Source organism: Rhea americana, unplaced genomic scaffold, assembly GCF_003343005.1.
Source record: "Rhea americana isolate MKP2758 unplaced genomic scaffold, rheAme1 scaffold_88, whole genome shotgun sequence".
NCBI classification, from domain to species: Eukaryota; Metazoa; Chordata; class Aves; order Rheiformes; family Rheidae; genus Rhea; species Rhea americana.
The window spans coordinates 2,360,164-2,379,744 of record NW_028187066.1 but is presented as its reverse complement, the minus strand read 5'-3'; the positions used below and the strand labels follow the sequence as shown (position 1 = coordinate 2,379,744).

The window sequence follows — 19,581 nt, the reverse complement described above, 5'->3', positions numbered from 1 at the left end:
CAGCCTTCTGCCTCACTCAGAAAATGCAAAGCCATCTATACTCTCAGAAAAATACTCTACAAAGGTGACAGGCTATGACTTCCAAAAGACGGTAAGCAATTTTGCTTTTCCAGAGAGCTCACAAACATTTCACTCAAGAGCAGTCCCACACTGGTTGAAGGCCCTTCTATCTCTTTTCACTAGGAAAAGCAAAACAAAAAACAAACARAATCTCTCCTCCCCTCCGAAAAGGTTAATGATGAATACACTCAAATCAGAATAATAGTGTCTATATGAGATAGTCTAAAAATGTTACGATAACAGAGAGGGATTAACCCCTATTCTCCTTCACCACAGTAAACACACAGGGATTCCTCTCCTTTTCCTGTTTTCTTCTCATCTTCACACTGGAATGTTTTTTAAGTGTACAAACTGAATTCATTCAGTTGCTTATAAAAAGTACTCGCTTTCTGAGAAGGCATGAAAGCATGCACTACTCAAACTAACACACAGTGTTGAGAGTATCTGTGGGCACTGAATACTGTATTTGTTCAGCTTCTAGTCCTGAATACATACCTGACCTAGCATCTGAAGTGTGCAGCACTTACCCTTATTCACTTTAATTATTTAATCTGAAAATGGGCTGAAGCTGTAGCCTTGCTTGCTCCTCCAATCCTTCCTGCTCTCCCCCGTATAACTAAAAAGAACACTTGCCATTTAAGGCCCAAATTTGCAGAAGCTTTAAGCTCTTAATTCCAGGTACGTGCACCATCTATATGGAAGAAAAGAGTCTTTGAATGATGAACTTGTACCAGGTATACGTGCTGGTGAAGAGAATGAGGGCAAAAGTTCTTCTGATCTAGTTTAGACATCTGTCCCATCAACACTTGCTCCTGAGGCATCAGCCAGCYCTCACTAACTCCTAACCAAATAAACAAGCCTTTTAGAGCATACTTTTTTTTTCCTGGTGCCCTAGAAGTGCCTGTAACTGTTCACTGTCTTAAGTGAGGATACAGGTAGCTCAGGTGCAAATGTCACTGTCACACAAGTTTAAAGAAAAGTGAGAAGACTGCCGCTAACAGCCTTCACTGATCTGTGTGGGAAAAGCAAACCAGGTTATATTAACCCTTTCCCACAGTTGAGCCATCTTGAAAAAAAGTCATCAGGCACGAGTACACTGGATCCTTTCATTAATGCATGGGTTCATGTTTTTCTATTTTCTACTCCAGCACAAAGAACAAATAGTTTGAATGCAGCCTGCCACATGGAGTGGAATTCAACTCCCCTCACACCAAACACCTACGTTACCTAATTCAGGGTGAAGAGTGCCCACATCGAGCAGCTCAGACAGACGGCTGCACTGCCGATGCCTGCCTTTTACCTGATGAATGCGTTCTCAACTGTTGGGTGGTTTCTTGAACTGTGCAGTCACACAGAAAACAGACACACTCCTCCTACTTTGCAAAAGGACCTTATATCTACTATACTACCTTCAYACCAGTGGCAACAATATCCTGTCCTAACACTCCTGTAAGCATCACACAGTATACACCTACAATATGAATACCTGTATACTTTCCACTAAGTGYTTCTCATTTTTTGTTGAAAAAGACTGCTAATTTAATATATTCATATTATAATAATTGCAACAGTTACGAAAGAATCTTTCCATCCCTGCAGTCTGTAAAGTACCTGTGATTTATCTTGCACTATACACAACAAGGAAGAAAGAAATCCAAAACTGAGTCACTTAAGCATACTTCAGCTTTCCCAGCATTATTTTTTGCGACATATGCTGCCACCTCTTGCTTTTGTACTTGAGGCCAGGAACTGAAACATAATGCACACGAGAAGGCATCAGTTTGTGCTGCCCTCCTCACACTTGGATATTTGAACTGTCTTGYGAAGAACCATAATATCCAATTAAAAACCATGTGGGTACCTCTGACCAGCTGCATTTCTATTTTCAAAGCAAAACAAAGCCACATTGCTGACCTCTCCTATCCCTAGAGCTCTCTCATAACACAAAATTAGAAAAAAAATTTTTTGAAAGTGATCTTTTACTCCAGGGCCATACTTCACCAGACTACGGAAGTGTATTATCCCAGACAGCCAAAACATATTGCTTCCAATAATGGGTAGACCATGTACAGAAACAAAAGTCACCTGCCAACTATTATAAAAAAACACATCTAACTTCTTATTCTGAGATGAAGGCAGGTCAAAAATTTCAGACAATTATTTGCTCCCATATTTACACCCAATTAATCACCATACTCTAACCCATCAAAAGCAGAGTTCTAGGAGTGCACAATGAAGTCTTCACTAACCACCCAAACAGACAACATCTCAAGGATATTAGAAAGAAAAAATGCACGTGCAATCAATAAAATTTTGTCTGCAACACTAAAAGGCCTTTTTTCCCAGAACAATGTAATCTTTGTTCTTATACAATGACGTAAGCTTTAAGAATCCAGTGAGTGCAATTATCTACAAATGCCTTTGTTTATAGTCCCCTGATGACTGTTCATGGCTTTTTTTATTATTATTATTCATGAAGAGGGTTTTTTTTTCTCTTTTCAGTTGATAAACTCTAGTCTCCCACAGTGTCTGCAGAATGAAAAGGACACCCTGTAATGAATAACTGGGAAAAAAAAGCAAAACAAAACAAAAGAACACTCTAAAAATAAGATGTAGAATCTTTTACCAGTCATAACTTAAGTAACATCTGGGCATTATATTACAACACACTTCCAGCTGTCAGAATGGCATCCAATTTTTAATCAGATGGAGGCTTAGTAGTTTTCTACACTTAATGAGTAAGCAAAGATTTTAGCTTTAATTGCAGGTCATCTATTTGTTCCACTGACATGTTAGTTTAACCCAGTTATGTTATTTTTTATTCTTGGAAGAGTTTAGGTTTCTGTAGTTCCTGCATAAAAAGCATAACTCTTTAGAAATCAGTATCCAAAGAACGCCCAGAACACACAAACAATAATTATACCACATTTACTCACCTGCATGAGTTCATTGCTGTCAATCAGACTATCCTCCAGCATCTCCTGGGTCAGCTTGCCCATGGTACTGTAAAACTCGTCTGCAGTTTCACAACACTCTATTTGCCTACATCAAAATATATGTTGGACTTTTGTTTTGTTTTTACATATGATTAAACACTCCCAAACAAAAATTGAACTTTCTGCAGTCGTAAAACATGCAATTCTATTAGTAAGCTTAAGTTCATTGCAATCCTCCCCACACTTTCAAATAATAAAATTATGCACATCACATTAGAAATACTGATGCAGTAAAAGAATGGACTGAGCACAATTTACTGGCCTGACTGCCCGTGACAAAGGATTCATGCATGTATGGACACGTTCTTCATTCTGCTCCTTTCACTTCTACAACTCGAAAAACGATAAATCTTGCCTCCTACTAACACAAGGGAGCTTTGTCATCAGTTCAAAAAAAGCAGCATAAAGATTTCTTGGTTGCCTCACCGCACATCCTTCACAGGGCACCAGCAAGCTGAATTCAGTGGCTGAATTGTCTCTTTGCCAAACAGGAAAATTTTGTTTGGCCAGGAAACACGCCAGTGGAGAAAATAAATATGTATATACAATTGTATTCAGTAGAATTGTACTCACACAACGCAGAATGCAGAGAAATTCTCTCATATCCTGCATACCTATGAACACTGTTCTCAAATTGTCTTTATCTCTTTATCAGGGATATAAGCATTTTTTACTTTTCAAGTTTCTGAAAACAAAATCACCCACAGAGCATCACCTAAAGGAAGAGAACAATGAGTAATATGTCTTTGTGAATGGTTGTTGGATGTACCTCAGGTCAGTCAGTAAACATCCTCTCCCCTGAAGGGAAAAATTTATTTTATTTCTATCCCATCAAGTGTAATGCTAGCCAGAAAATAAATCTACCACCTCTAAAATACTGAGAATGAGTTTGAGGTTTTAAAACTTGTGTCATCACATAGGATTCAGTGCAGTAAGTGTCTCTTGCCAAATTAATCTTGTAACATCTCACACAGCTGTGCAAAAAACAACACTGGGCTTTCTTTTGTGCATATATGCATACAAGTTGGTCAGCTTAGCTACATATATTATAAAGCCACTGTGTCACAGCTTGATTAAAGGATACACTGATCTAATCCAATTAAAAAAGCTTTTGAACTTTCAAGGTCTTTCTTCAGACCTCTCAGAATAAAAATTAATCTTATTCCTACTAGTTTTTCTGAGAACCCTTGTCTGACCTTCAGACAACAAAAGCAATTAAGGATGGAGATGGGGAAGCAAAGAAGAGTAATAAACCACTGATTAGTTAGTTAAAATTAATCCATTCCTTGCATTTACAACAACTTCCACTCAAAGATACCATTATATTTTGCAAATATTCATTTAAATTTACAGTACCTTCAAGGAGAAAATAAAAATTATTATCCTGTGGATTAGAAGTTTATAGTTTTAAAAAGACTCACTTAAAACTTTGCAATAAATCTGGAAGAAATTAAAGCAATCCACATTCTTTTAATGTAGTTAGGGTGTCTTAGAGCTATACACAAGTTAATTTTTCCTTTCTAAAAATACCCTTAAAGAAAAGAAGTATGCATTCTTTGGCAGGAAACCTAGCTGTAATAGTTCCAGGAAGATCTAGTAGGATAGATCTTTAGTTAGAAAAAATCATAGTTCTGGAATCACTCTGGCTGAAATCATTGTTTTGAGGAAATCTACTGAATGACCCATTATTCATTTAAGCTTTATATCAGGCATTTAAAAACAAAATATCTATGTCTGTAAGATAAGGCTTAAGATCTGTTTTGCCATTAGTTTTTGGTCTAAAATCTAAGTCTAGCAAGCTGACTTGAGGAAAAAAAAAACTATAGGCTGGAGAAGTAAATTACATTTCTTCCCCGGCATTCATCAGAACTGAGAGGCATCACACTAATAACTAAAAAGGAGCTCTAAAATTGCTCTTTGTTGATTAAGAGATTCTGTTCAGGTAGCTAGGATGAAAAAGAATAAAAGCCAACAAATAACAAAATCCAGAAAGGTGTAAAGGTGAACACAGATTTTTCATGGCCTTTGACCCATAGCATCTTAAAGTTTTGGACTTTAAATCTTCATGCCACCAATTTCAGCCTGGTAACATGTAAACATCTGGAAACACTGCTGAAGAAATCAAACACATACAGGAAACTTCCAGCACACAGAGCTACCTCTAGTCTAAAATCAGGATTTCCAAGATCCACCCCTGGCATCTTTCCTGTTGGTCCTATTACACTGGGAAAAGTAGGAGACAGTGTCCTGAAAGTGCCTAACTATGAAAAGATGACCATGATTTTCAGTTGAACCGCTGCTTGCGGCGGCARCAGATTTCTCTGCTGTGGCTAGATCCAAAATGGACTAACTTGAGGCAATTTCCATCTGSATAATATGGCCATTGAACATCTGCTGATCCACCTCCCGTTTCCCAGGTGAGAGCAGTCTGCGTAACAGCTGGGTTTCCTCAGAATTCGCTCTGCTTTGAAAGGCAGTACTCTAATCTTTCTTAACAGTAAGACTTTCTCCTTTGACTCAGCAAGTGTCCAGGCTCTTCCTGATTGTTTACAATCACACTGTATAAGGATCTGCTTCTGACTACAGGAATCTTTACCATTTTTATGGCTGCTATTTTTCTTCCTATGTTACTRTATTCACCAATTACAGGAAGCATTCCTAAAACTAAAACACGCTTGTTTTTACAAATCATTTGTATTATCTATTTGTGACCTGRAACTTTCAAAGACTGAACATATTATAATCTCCTGTTAAATCACAGCTGCTGGAATGACCAAAAAAAGTATACTGCCTTTTTGCTGAAGGATTAGAAGACAAAACTTCTATTCATCTACCTTAAGTATCTACATTAGGAAACCACCATTCAACTATGGAGCTACTACTGAAATCTTAACACACTTTAGCTGAAAGAATGATTGAGCAGTGAATAAAAAATAAAAGTAATGGGTATGTAGCCAATTATCACAGAAACTTAACTGCTTATCTTCCCTAATACCTTCAGTATCTCATGAACTCACATATTACTTTCCCTATGCCCCTATTTTCAACCTGTCCATTCCTTAAGTCTCTTTCCCTCAAAACACAAGCATAATAGAACCTCCCAAATTTTAATAAAGCGCTGCTCATCCCATTTTCACATCTAGAAAGATATTCATGAAAAACATGAAGATCGTGAGACTCTGATTGTTGTCTCTGGTTTTACTTCTCTAAATCCCCCCTGTACTACTGCAGCATTTAGTTTGGGGAGAAATAAACAAAATCATCATCTCCTCCCAGCAAAAACACAGTGCCCAGTCTTCCTTCACTTCCTCATCTCATAGGACAGCATTAATCATAAACTTACTGCATTTCAGTTGTCCATTTTGTGATCTGTCTTCTTCTGCATCTCTGTTATCACATCACTGCTAATATCTGTTAAATGCCTCAAATTGGTCCTGAAGCCACATCACCTCCCACTCCCCACAAACAAGTTGTACAGTTGTGCAGTGTGATTAGCTTGCTCACTCGATCTTAGTCTCACAGATGACTTCTCTATGCGGATCCTTCCCATTTTTGTAATTCACATACTTTATTTGTGCCTTAATTAGATTTTACAGTAAATTCTGCAAAGCAGTGACTTTCTTTTTTACCATGTTATGAGTTGGAACATTTGTAATTGCAGCTTATAAGTGCACAGAAACTCAGTGCAATAGCAACTTTTATCTAGCGGTATAGTACAAAGTAATAATATACAAGGGGACTACAGATAGCTTAATCCTAATGTATATGATTCATGAAAGTTTAATTCATGAATGGAACAAATAAAGGTCTTAGGCAATTATCACTCTAATTATTTTTCTTCAGATTAAAAAGGAAATACACTAAATGAATCTCACAAAATGTTACTAGCCCGTGCTGCTAATTTCTTCTGAAAGAAAAAAGAAAAGAAACCTTCAGGTAGAGAAGGAAGGTGAGTATTGGTAGATGTCACAAGAAAAATTCAAAGCAGCTGCTGATGTCAACTGAAAGAAGTTTCCAGATGAACTAGCAACTGTTTGGCCAGTAAGAGCCCACACTTCTCATTGAAGTCAGTGACAAAATTCTGATTTCTCCAGGAGGACTGTTCATTCTCTTTGGAAAGTAAATATTTGCTATGGCAATAGAAGCAGTTAAGAAGAACTAATGATCTCTTGTCTTTTGTCCTATGTGGCAGGTTTCCGAAACCATAAAAGATTTTAATAGAAAGTTGGCTAGAACGCACTTAGAAGCAGAGAATTTCAGGAAAACTTGTTAGCAGCACGTAACAGAAAATAACTATGTAATATTAAATCATTGTCTTAGTAACACTTAACTCTTTTTCTCAGGTAGAGCTAATGGGCTCAATCCTTAAGTTCCTCTGCCTGGAAAGTGAAAATGAGGGAAATAACATCTATCCCCAGTTTCAGGTACCCAAATAAGCCAGCTGATCGCCCTCAAGTCTCTCTGTATTTCTTTCTATAGAGTATTTATTATCTCCCTCAGATTTCTCTGTACTTGAAAGTCCAATCAATATTTTAGCATAGCATGAAGACAACACAAATAACTGGAGACATCTGTTGCAGGAAGGGTCAATTCATTATCAAGCCCATCTTCCTGCAATCATGATGTTCTCCAGCCCACATATTTGAAGAAGCCATAGACACACTTCCTGCAGCTTTTTCAAAGGAGATGTATTCTCTTGAAAGACCACATCTTGTTTAGAATTGAAAACATGCTCTTCACAACAACATACAAGTTATATACATTGTTCATATTAAAGAGAAGATTAGATAAAAAATAATTACTTACTCTCCCAGCTTTGCCCAGATAGCCAGGGCTACTCTCAGTATAATTTCAGAGCCTTCAAAGAATACAGAATCCCAGATCTTCAGAACTGTATGGTTAGGCAGGCAAGTGGCAAAAAGGGTCAGAAACCATTGCATTGTGAAGACATTTGTAAGTGGGGGTTCATAGCCTCCTGAAAAAAAAAGAAATTCTTAAAGTCATTCTGATTTTACTGCTATTTTACAAGGAGTACAAACTGACACAGTTCTGTATGCGGAAGTCATTCAAGTAATTCTGTTATTGCTTAAAGCCTTTTCATGTTGCAGCTGTCCAAAGAGGAGCTGAGAACAAGAGCAATGGAAAAAGCAACATATCCAGTCAGCTTTCATTTTGCTGCACTGCAGAAAGCTCTAAGCAACAGCATTGGTGCTGGAGATACCTGTTAACTTTAGAAACCACCGCCACACATTTTTTTATTGGAAAGATTGCTTTCCCTTCCCCAAAGCCACAAGAGTTAAAAGCTCTTTGTTTCTTTTTTTCTAAAAAGTGTTTCTACATGAACTAATGGGGAAAAAAGTCATTAGCTGCCTGAAGGTGACTGTCTTTTAGTCTTATCTGTTGTWTTAAAATCTCACAATATATTGTCTTTGCTAAGCTTCTGTCAACCTAGCAGAAGTGGCTGTAACACATTCAGATTTCTGAAATGTGAAGCAGTTGACTTTCTAACAGTTTCAGATAAAATCAGCCTGAAAATCTGAAATTTTACACTCTTGTTATGCTCAGAGTACTTTATGCATCTGAGTGTCAGCTGATGGATATGAGACCATGATCCAAAGAGGCTGCTGCCTGCAAAAACACTTTCAAAAAGCAAATGCTTACTTGATACCCTTTGTTTTTACATACTTTGGCACAGTCAGGAGATTCTTTATTTACTGTGGTAAATAATATGGTGGTAGATCTTCTTTAAGATGGAGCTCAGGATGCACTTAACTTCCAGACCAAAAGGGAAAAAAAATCAACAAACAAACAAACAAAAAACAAACCCAGCCCCCCCCCAAAAAAAAACTCACCCAAAAAAAAAAAAAAAAAATCAGCTGTCTTGTTAAAGAAGTAAGTCTGGATGGAATGCTATACCTGAAATCCACAGTGCAAGGCCTGCTTTCAGGTAGCAACACAGTAAGGGTTATTTTGTATGTGCATACTGCTAGGCATCCAGGTGACGAAATGATAACCAGCCAACATTCACTCTCACTTAGCAAAATGGAAACAGCCTTCTTTCACTTTTAACAATTTTAAATATATGTTCCAAGCTATATATTTATTTAAATATCTAAAAGACTGGATTTTTAGATCAGTATTCAGTGAAACAATAGTGAAAAGGAATTTAATAGTATTATCTGTTGAACCTACCTCCACTTTCTCTGTTAGCAGCTCTTTGCAGAGTATCTAAGTGCTGGGACAGTTCAGGAAGTTTCATTCTTAATAGATCTCGAAAAACAGCCATATCCACAGACAGAGCCCGGAGATTATTGACAAAATAGCTATCAGGAAGTACTTTATCAATTAAGTAAATCATGATCTGTAAGAAAATTAAGTGTAAGTATAGGACTTACAGTGCCTGTTATTTTCAAGGAATAACAAAAAGAAAACCCTATATATAATCCTAAAATCCTCTTTTGCTAAACTACAGTTTTGAGCTAGCGGTGACACATGCCTCTGGCATCTCCATTTATGTGGATTKTGAGCCCTGGGAAAAGTAATATCACTTTAAGCATCCACAGGTAATCCAGGTATCCACAAACAACCAAGGCACAAAAGTTAAGATAGCTTCTTATAGTTGTTCAGACTTTATAGACCATTAACGACTTAAATCAATTTCACAGTGAAAGGTGTTTAGGAAATGCTCCAAATTGTTGGAAAGTTCCACTGTCCTGTGCCTGGTTGTTCAATGTCTCAAATAGAAGACTTACCATCCAAATAATCATCTTTTTTTGCAAAATGCAAGATACTGTTCTCTAAAAAAAGTTCCTTTGAGTCCTGCTCCTGTAGGTTGTCTACAAATCCACGCTTTCGTTTATTCTAAAATTCACCAACTAAAAGTAATCCTCAACAACGCAACAAAAAAATTTTACTTACTTTCAAGGCATCCCCTTCATTGCCCTCCATTACTTCCAGAATGAGTGCAGCTAATATGTTAAAACCTTGACAATAGCCAACAGATTTATTCCACCTGGCATAAGCCAGCAAAACTCGTTTTAATACTACTCGATCTTGCTCTGCCTCTTGGCCACAGTAAGAACTGCAACCAGTTCGGTGAAGGTCCTTTAAAGAAAAAGAAAAAAAAAGGAAGAAAAAAAAGGGAAGAAAAGTTACGCATTTTCCTCCCCCCTTCAGCTCTCCTGCCTATCTCAGTTTTCGTTCCCCCTCCCCCCTCCTAATATATATTCCCAGAGTTGAAAATGTTTCTTTTTTAATTTGAAAACCTTTAGCTTACTGAAGAAGTGAAATAATTGAGCAAGGTCTTAAATAAACAAATAACCTAGAAGATGTCCATATGAAGTTGCCACAGAAGATATTAGAAGATACCTGTGTTTCAAAGAGGCAAAATATAACAGCTGCATAAATCTTTTTAAAATCTTCAGCCACAGAATGCTGTTTTCTTTGGATTTTACAGATTTTCAGAAGTAAGGCTTCCAGAAAAATGTATTCTCTTAGTCTTCTGTTTAAGTTACTAAGAAGAATATCACATTTTTCTGTTTCTAAATCACTTTCATTGCACAGGGCAACCATTAAAATCATCAGCAGAACATCATGATTTGTTAACCTTGCACAACACGGAATGAAGGACTAGAGTGGATGCTCATATGCAACTTATATTAACAGCAACAATTTCAAGGTTTGAAGCTAGATACAGAATTTCCAGCGAGCATTTGCCAATGACCTGCTCCTCAAAAACTTTGTTTTAGAAACCATTGGAGTTTTGGACTGAAACATGCTCACTATTACTATTGCATTCTTTGAAGTAGCAATTGGTGTTAGAAAAAGGATACAGACAAAATACCTTTTTTAAAATGACCAAATGAAAAAGAGCAACTGTTTGTATCAAAGCGTAAAAGGACTGTCCACTTTGTAGTTTGCCATTGCAAACTAAGTTTTCAAAACATAAAAAAACAAAAGTGACATTCAGGAGATTTTCAGAGATTTGTGAGTGAAAGGCAAAACACCTACTACAAATTTTATTATCTCATGAGTAATATCTACAGTCTAAATTACCAAGTACAGATGACATCTGTAATAATCAGTAACACAAAGTACTTTGCTCTGGATACTCTTAATTATGGTGACTACAGAACATATAAGATCTCTCCTACGCAAATAGGTCAAGATTGAAAACACCACAGCAATATAAATCTGATAAGCCTCTGCTCAAAAGTGGCTACTACTTTAAATATAAAATGTCAATCAGCTGAGAAAAATACATAAGCAAAGATGTTTCACTACTGCAAAATAACTGAAAATATGCTCAATATCTATAATACTGTTTAATCCGAGTAAATATTTATATTTATTTATAAAACAGGGAGAAGAACCCKTATGTACCTCTGTCTCCAGAAAACTAGGGAAAATGTTCTAGTAAGAGCATTTTTTTCAGTAAACACCAACCAGATGAATGCAGAAGAAGGACCCAAAAAGCAGAAGAAATAATTTTGGTGGGCCAAGGGAAATTAAGGTATAATTTGTGCCAATGCAGAAGCAGAGAAAAAAAATAAATCCAAATTCCGTTTCTTCAAACAAATCTTCACTTTTCATTTAAAAAAAGAAAAAACTAATTACTTGGCTACCTTTACTATCTGGATGCCCATGGAGTCATCATCAGGATTACTTCTTTCATTGAATGTGAAACGCATTGTTTTATCCCAGTCAATGGCTATACTGTGCAAGTACTGATCAGCTAGGGTCAGCCAAACCTAGAAATATACAAAAATGCATTATTTCTCAGGTAGAATATGAGCAGCATATGTGTACAATCAGATGAACCTTATCAGCTCTAGCCATACATGATCTGCTCTGAGACTTGGATTATGCAGAAGAGAACTATATTTAAAACAATTTCTGAACAATCCAAGTCATACCTTGCTCCCTAAAACAGAAGGGAGGGAAACAGTTAGCATTACATGTGCTGTTCCATGAACCTCTAACAAAGATGCAAGTCTACTGTCAGAAACTGAATTCACATTGGCCCTCCAAGACGGATGTCCATCCTCCCGCAAGGACGCTCCTGGCCAGGTCATCCTTCTAACCACACAACCAGCAAAAAGTATTATAAAAAGGCAATATAGCTTCAGGTTTTCCTCAAATTCCACCATGGATCCATCTTTAAGAAACTCCGCAAGAGAAATCTCATAGTATCTCTCTCTCCCGAGGTCTCTTCTGATCAACATTACAGAAGAGGAGGGTTCCAGTATAAAGCATTTGGGATTAATCCCAAAGTATTACTTAGATCAGAGTAAGTTATTCATAACAGGGCTTTCTAAACTGTTGGCGCTACAGGTAGTTTTGAAAACAAATATTTTGATTACTCAGTAATTACCAAAGCAACTTTAGATATGTACATTCAAGTTAAAGACTGGACCTTCATTAAACATTTTAAAAGTTCCTGAACAATAAAGAAACGCAAGAGACCACAATGACAAAATAGTGGTGAACGACTTTTCAAGAAATTGAAAGAAATCATGAAAGCAAAAGGGACAAGTTTTATATTAGTCATTAACCCACCCAAGTGAGAAAAGCAATTCAGACACTTCCCACAGATACAAGTGAGAAGAGACACATCTGCCACTCATGCACAACAGAAAAAAAACGAAAGTGCAGTTCTGAAACACTCACTGAATGGGTATAATGATTCATTGGAGTCATAGATTAAAAATAAAAYGGTAGTGATGTAAGGAAAGTGATGCCCCTATAATTCTTCTGTTTCCTTCCTCCAATGTGTAAACAGACTGAACAGTACAGGTTGAAAAGACAGCAAGAAGAAAGTAAGAAAGAAAAATGATACAAAACATCAAAAATGTACTGAGCTATACATATTTAATACAGTTTTTCAAAAACTCCTTTTAGTAAAACTGCATTTTTAAAACTAAGATCATGTTTCTCATTTASGTTTTACAAAAGACAAATATACATGCCCTTTTTTTAGTACTAGGGAACATCAAATATTGTTAAGGCAAGTAGTAAAGTAAATTCAGTGTAATCCCACTAGACCCTTTTCTACAACACCAACTCAGTTTAATTTCACATTAATGGCACTTTGAATCACTCCTGAACTCTCCTATCTAAGCAATATGCCTTTCCCATCAAATGYTTCTGTGCACCCCCTTGCCAGCACTAGCACTTATCAATTTCACCTTCRTAAGTACAACAGCCTACACTGGAGATCTGCTCTCCTTTCAGTTGCTCTTCAGCTGCTGGGCAGCTTCACCAGTGTAATTCCTTGAGACTGACAAAACAAAGCAATAATATCTGCACTGGAATAAATTACATAAGCCCCAAGCAGAAAGAACCTCCCTGGTGTAAACACCCATCTTTACTTGTCTCCTCAGTCTCTCCCGCTGCCCTTTGAAGTGATCACTAAAGAGCATTAACTATGACGAATTCCCAGTACAAGTTAAATTTAAAACTCCAAAATATTTGTTAAGAAAAACACTGGTAATGTTGATGTTCATCTCTCTCTCTCGTGAGAAACCCACGAAGTGACATGCCGCAAAAAGCACACAGAACTACCTACCTTTCTCCGCCATTCTTTTGGTATGCCTGTTGGCAATCTGGCCACTGCTTTGAGTGCATCATGCCACTAGAAGCAAAAACATTCAAAACCGGTAAAAATATGCCATTAACTCAATGCAACAATGTGGTAAAATCTACACCACCTCAGAAATGCACATTCATTTAATTTTAATGCTCACATTTCAGAGTTTAATTGCTTAATCTATTTTCAGGAAAAATATGAATTAAGGATATAACAAAAATGAAATATTTTAGGATACAAAGATTTATGAGGTATCTTAAAGAAAGAAAAACTATTGCCATTTCCAAGTAYTAATGGAACATTCTTTATGCAATTAGAAATAATACACAGACATTATGATGATGGAGCAATGCACTTTTGAAATAGGGCAGGTATCTTTATCAAAAAGAACCTAGTCTTTCAAGTTCAGAGAAGAATGAATTAAATTACCTGCTGAAAACCATTTTGACCTAAAGATGGTTCAAGAGTGAACTTCAATTTTGTATCAACCCCTAGAAACAAAAAGAGAAAATATAAATGATGATGAACTAAATGACTTTTAGTTCAGAAAGAACTAAATTCAGTTCAGAAAGAATAAAAAAMCAAATAACCCAAGATTTCAACTGCATTTGTTTGAATAACTATATTTCAATCTGTTTCTACCAAGTCTTGTCTTCACAGTGAACTCRAGCCATATGTTAAAAAGTATATATAAACAACATATCTTTAAAATCTCATAATCCCCTCTTCACTCTAACACAGTAGGTCAGCATGATTCCTTTCACTGAGAATCATGTAGTTCACTGTATTCTAAGTGCCATATTTGAATATTGCAGACTGCCATATACACCCACAGAAAAAAAACATATACAGAGACAAAGAGTTTCTTTCCATCTGTTTCAACTCTTTGATGTTAAAACACTTCATACTAATTTCTAACTCTGGCATGTTAAAATTACTCAGTTGCACAGGATACTAAATATATTATAGTTCTTCAAGACACAAATCACATTTGTTCAATGTTTACATTTAAACTTAGATGTTATTTTCACCATAAAAGCAAATTATGTTAATTGTTATATAGCATGTTAGCAGAGATGCTTTAAAATACAATATTACATAGAATATTAGGATCTCAAGTCTGGCCTACACAGGATCTCAACTGCAGCATCTAGACATGCACAACAAGAATAATAGTAACACTTTTAATTTAATTAATATCACACATTTTGATTTATAGCATTCTTTAGTCCTTCAAATGTCGCTGTCCAAAGCACGGGTGCTGAACATTGCATTCCTCTAGTTTTCTGGCATAAAGAATAAAGGCGGTCTTTATTTCTCCTCCATAATTTAGTATGACGTATTGTTTCATTTTTAGAATATTATGCATAGCTTCTGGTCTTCCTAGAATAGCAAGCCTAACATTTTTGAATATATATTCAAAACAGCCACATAAAAAGAACTTTAATCCTGCAAGGTGTTAAGTATATTAAATCCATGCAAATCAACTCACCAGTAATACTCAGTGCTTTGGAAGACTAAGCCTATGAGTCTGATAAAAACTGAAACTGTAGTGGCATTTGCTAGTGCTCAAATGTAAAACATCTGTCAGCATTTGCATACTGAATTGGTGATAAGTAAATTAAAAGCTAGCTGCCAGATTAATAGAAAGACAAAGCCTTATCCTTCAAGACTGGGGKATGGGGGAGAGGGAAGAGAAAGAAAAGACAAGCAAAAGAACCGGTATTGTTTAGAGCATTTTAGAACAGCATCACTGCAACCTGCCTCAGATTTTAAAAATGCTTGTCAAATCTAGAAACATAAGAGCTTCAAAACATAATACAAACGTCTTGAAAAAAAATAAATTGAGGATTAACAGTTATTCTTGGAAGTAACTGTTTATTTGTATTCCTTGTGTGCTAGGACTCCAGGGCACTCAGCAGGGATTCCTAATAGATAAATCTCTTACTAATAATGCAAAACAACGTAGTACTTTCAGTAATGAACCAAGATAAAATCATATCCCGTTTGCTGTAAATATGAAAAAGTCTCATTCCCAAGCAGTCCAGTGTACTGGATAACGCAAACACCTACACAAAGACAACAGGCCCAGAACCCCTTTTGTTAAGGTAACATAATCGACATGCTATCTAATATTGCCCGGTAGCAAAGAAGCAATAACCTTCCAAAATAATTGTGTATTCATTTTCAACACAACAGCCAAATATTGAGCACTACAGTTTTCCAAGACTTAAAGACCTCTGAAATAAATTCTCTCTTTGTCTTAAAAAGGGCATGAGAAAGCTGCAAATAGAGACAGACAGGTTTACAAAGGGCAAGTATGGTCAAAAATTATCTCAGTAAGGTAGAATTAACTATCATTATGACCAGGAACCTCACATAGGCCAGCAGACAGCTATATCTCTCTTGATTAAATGAGACTGAAATGAGACTCTTGGATCTCAGTCCATAAAGCTTATCAAATCATGGCAGAGAATTAAGCAGGTGTGAAAATTACTAGAAATAAGAATGACATCCTATGGTAGCACAAGGCTACATGGCTGGGTATCTCTCTACAGTACAGTGAGAAACCTCTTGGTCAGGCTACAAATAATAATGTCTTGTAGAAGCCACACAGCCTATGTCCTCTTAGTTGTTCCCAGTCCCAGTTATACGTCGAGAAATGTATCCAAAATCACAAGACATGATGCTTTTGATCAGATCATGTGACAGGGGAGAGACAGGAGCAATAGTGAGCAAACCATAGTGAGTGAGTGAGACCATACAGGGATGGTGCCTTATTCCTGTTCACATAATGCTCTGAAGTATTTAGACTTCCTAAAACCAGAAAATTAGGACACTGTCCAGCAAAAATACTGCATGTAAACATAAAAGAAAGGGGCAAGACAGCACAGACTGAGCTGTTTACTTTTATCTAAAGATTTCAAAGGCAAAACAGGTTGGAAAAGTTATCCTTCTAGGAATATCCTGTGATTCAAGTTCACCTTCACCATCAAGTTCAGCACACATTCCTGGGACATCTGCAGGAAGATGATCAGCAAGCGGGAGCACTGCATCGCTGGCTACTTGTTTCTGGCACAGGAATCATCTTGCAATGTGCAGCTTCCACACTTTCCACTGAATTTGTCCCTGGACTTCAGAGCTTCCCCAAGGAAATTAATGCCTATCCCTTTTCTAGCTCCTCTTGTACCCTTTGTACCCCCACCATTTCCCTTCTCCTAATGAATCTCCCATCACGGCATATATTTCTCCTTCTGCACTCAGTCCTATTATCATTTTCATCCTGTCTGCTCTGGACCATCACCAGCCTTTTATTGGCCTCCTTTCACATATAATCTTTCCCCCCTTACACTTCCATCATGTGCTACATCTTGCTAGTGACTCCCTTTAGTCCTGCATTCAGTTGCCTTCTCCCCACACAGTAACCTAGACTTCCCCAACTCACCAGTCCCTTCTTGCCCCCTCAGTACCCCACATCTATCCAATCCTGCCAGGGACCAGCACCTGTTTTCACTGGATTTGCTCCTTTTTCTCCATTCGCTATCTCTGGGCCATCTTCCTCTCCGTTACATAAGCACATGCTCCTTATAGAGAGACTCCTGACCCTGTGGGGCCTTGYGGGAATTTTTGTTTCCAGCTCCACCGTATAGACAACCTGGCAGAAAGGTACCATGTTTGCAGCAATAGCTCCTACTCTCATGGACTCTCATGTAAGCTCTGTCAGTACAATTCAGACCTTTTAGATCAAGTCAGCCAGGCTACAGTGACATTTGGCATACGAAATATCACCTCGAGGCATACACTTTCAACTGACACTTCATACCTAAAAAAAYTAACCCATGTAGACAGGAATTTGTTGGGGGCACACATGAATTAATTTCTTTTATAAATACAAACATTACATGAAGGTATTGATGTTTGTCACTMATCAAATTCCTGAGGGGTAGAAGAATGCCAAAACAGAGCCTATTCTATGCCCTTGCAACCAATCACCAAAAAAAATTGCAGAAAGGTTATTTAAAATAAAAACAAGCCTGATTAGCCTTCCCATATAAAATGCACTATAACTGCTAACAATAAAAAGCTAGAAGAGGGAAGACTATCCRCCTGGCATTCCCAAGCCCTAGGAGTCTTCCACTGCATGACCAAAACGTAGCCCAGAACCACACAGGGCAGAGAAATGAGCCACAAGGGCAAAGAAAAATATTGTGGTCAGTCAAGCATCTGGGTGAAGGAATCAAATCCCCACTCCACAGATATATTAAACAGCTCCACTTGCACAAAAGGTTGGAGTYGAAGTCTGAGATTTTTTCAGAAGTACTAAAACAGAAAGAGTGTAGGAAGATGACCTGTTCTGATACATGCATGAGCTACAGAACCATACCTTCAAACTTACAAAGCACATCACTGCAGGTTCTTGGCTGTACTTAAAAGCTGCTTTTGAACCTTCCTGCCACAGAGAGGTCAATAAATATTTTATGGAAAACAAACAAGGAAAAAGGCCTAAAGCGGCTTCCTGCTGCAGTGGGAGTCAGAACTTGGAAAGGAAAATAAAAAACAACACAAAGTACCACCTTATTGCTGCTTCTTGCTTCAGAATCAATAAGGTCTTACCCTGTAATTTATCTCTAAACATATGTGTTCATCTCCAAAATAAGAATAAAAGTAATATTCTGAGTAATCCTACATGAACTCACTTCTGTCAACAGCYGCAGCTCACTGGCAAGTATCAGAGCACATCCAAAATCTGCAGTCCACACAAACTTCTCAATATAAACAGAAAGCAGATACAGACCACTAAGAAAATCTGAAGGAAACTTCATTAAGTTTATTTTCAAAAAGCCTTATTAAATGCTCCATCTACATCACTACATGAAAACATGTATTCTGAATGATGCCATTSTATTTACTTCCAGGTTAGGAATACRGAMACCTCAAACCAATGGGACTTCCTCACCATAGGACTATGGCATTCATGGTTACACCTCCTATCACCACTTCTAGTCTTTCTGGGAGTATATGAATGTCATTAYCCAGATAATGGTATTATCTGGAATTACAGAAAACTGAAGGGAGCAGGGGTCAGAAAGCATTATAAGTCAGGAAGCCCCTTTGATAACAGCRCTCCAATAAATCTATACTAGAATAACCCTATAGAATATATATGAGACCTTATTATTAATAAGTTTTCTGTCATGTCAGAGACTATCCAAAACTAATCTCAAGTGCAGCAGCAACCAGCATTAAGTGATTCCTAAAGCTGACTTGTATTTGAGTGCCTGACACACRTGCAGCTAGTGCAACAGGGAAACCGCATCCTACAGATTTCTGYGCTTTGCTCTAGGTTTTGATTTGTATCCACAGTCTTCAGGCTTACACATTTTTATATGCCTAGGATTAGGCAGAAGATCAACAACATTCTAGCTATAAGCGATGGCTCAGACATTATAAATTGAATTTAGCTTTCCAGTATCTTGTAAAAACAAAATGATCCAACATTWTGATGACAAGCAACCAAGATCTAGCATCCAGTAACAACTACCCTCATYAGTGCTTTTGCTGAATGCTAATCTCCCTAGACCGAATACATATTGTTGACTGACCACCTGGTTCCTAAAAGATTTTAACACTGAAGCAGGATCTGGAAAAAAAAAAGAGAACAGCTGCAAAATCGATGCCTTCCTCTTTAAGAAACCCATCTCTGCGCATTTCAGCAACACCCCGGCACAGACAAAGGCTGGGTGGGACGAGGGGGTCCCTGCCAGTGGAGGGGGTCCCTGCAAGTCTACGGCTGACGGGCTTAGAGGGAAAGGCCTAGGGAGGCTCAGCGCCACGGGGTAGCCACGGGGCGGAGGGCGCAGAGGAGCCGGCGCGGAGGGCACCGCCGTGCCCGGGGGCAGCGCGGCCGCCGGCTGCAGCCCGCCGCCCCCCGGGCGC

At 37.6% G+C, this 19,581-nt stretch overlaps 1 protein-coding gene across 2 annotated transcripts in view; it reads right to left on the bottom strand.

Annotated features, from left to right (window-relative positions):
- TBC1D30 (TBC1 domain family member 30) overlaps positions 1–19,581 on the bottom strand; it is a 56,479-nt gene that overhangs the window by 11,052 nt on the left and 25,846 nt on the right. For both annotated transcript variants that reach the window (XM_085323809.1, XM_085323808.1), the window contains exons 3-9: positions 14,074–14,135; positions 13,624–13,689; positions 11,681–11,806; positions 9,975–10,160; positions 9,249–9,417; positions 7,863–8,031; positions 2,997–3,102 (exon numbers count right to left, since the gene is read on the bottom strand). In XM_085323809.1, the coding sequence (XP_085179935.1) occupies positions 2,997–3,102; positions 7,863–8,031; positions 9,249–9,417; positions 9,975–10,160; positions 11,681–11,806; positions 13,624–13,689; positions 14,074–14,135 (884 nt within the window). The remainder of the gene's footprint in view (positions 1–2,996; positions 3,103–7,862; positions 8,032–9,248; positions 9,418–9,974; positions 10,161–11,680; positions 11,807–13,623; positions 13,690–14,073; positions 14,136–19,581) is intronic.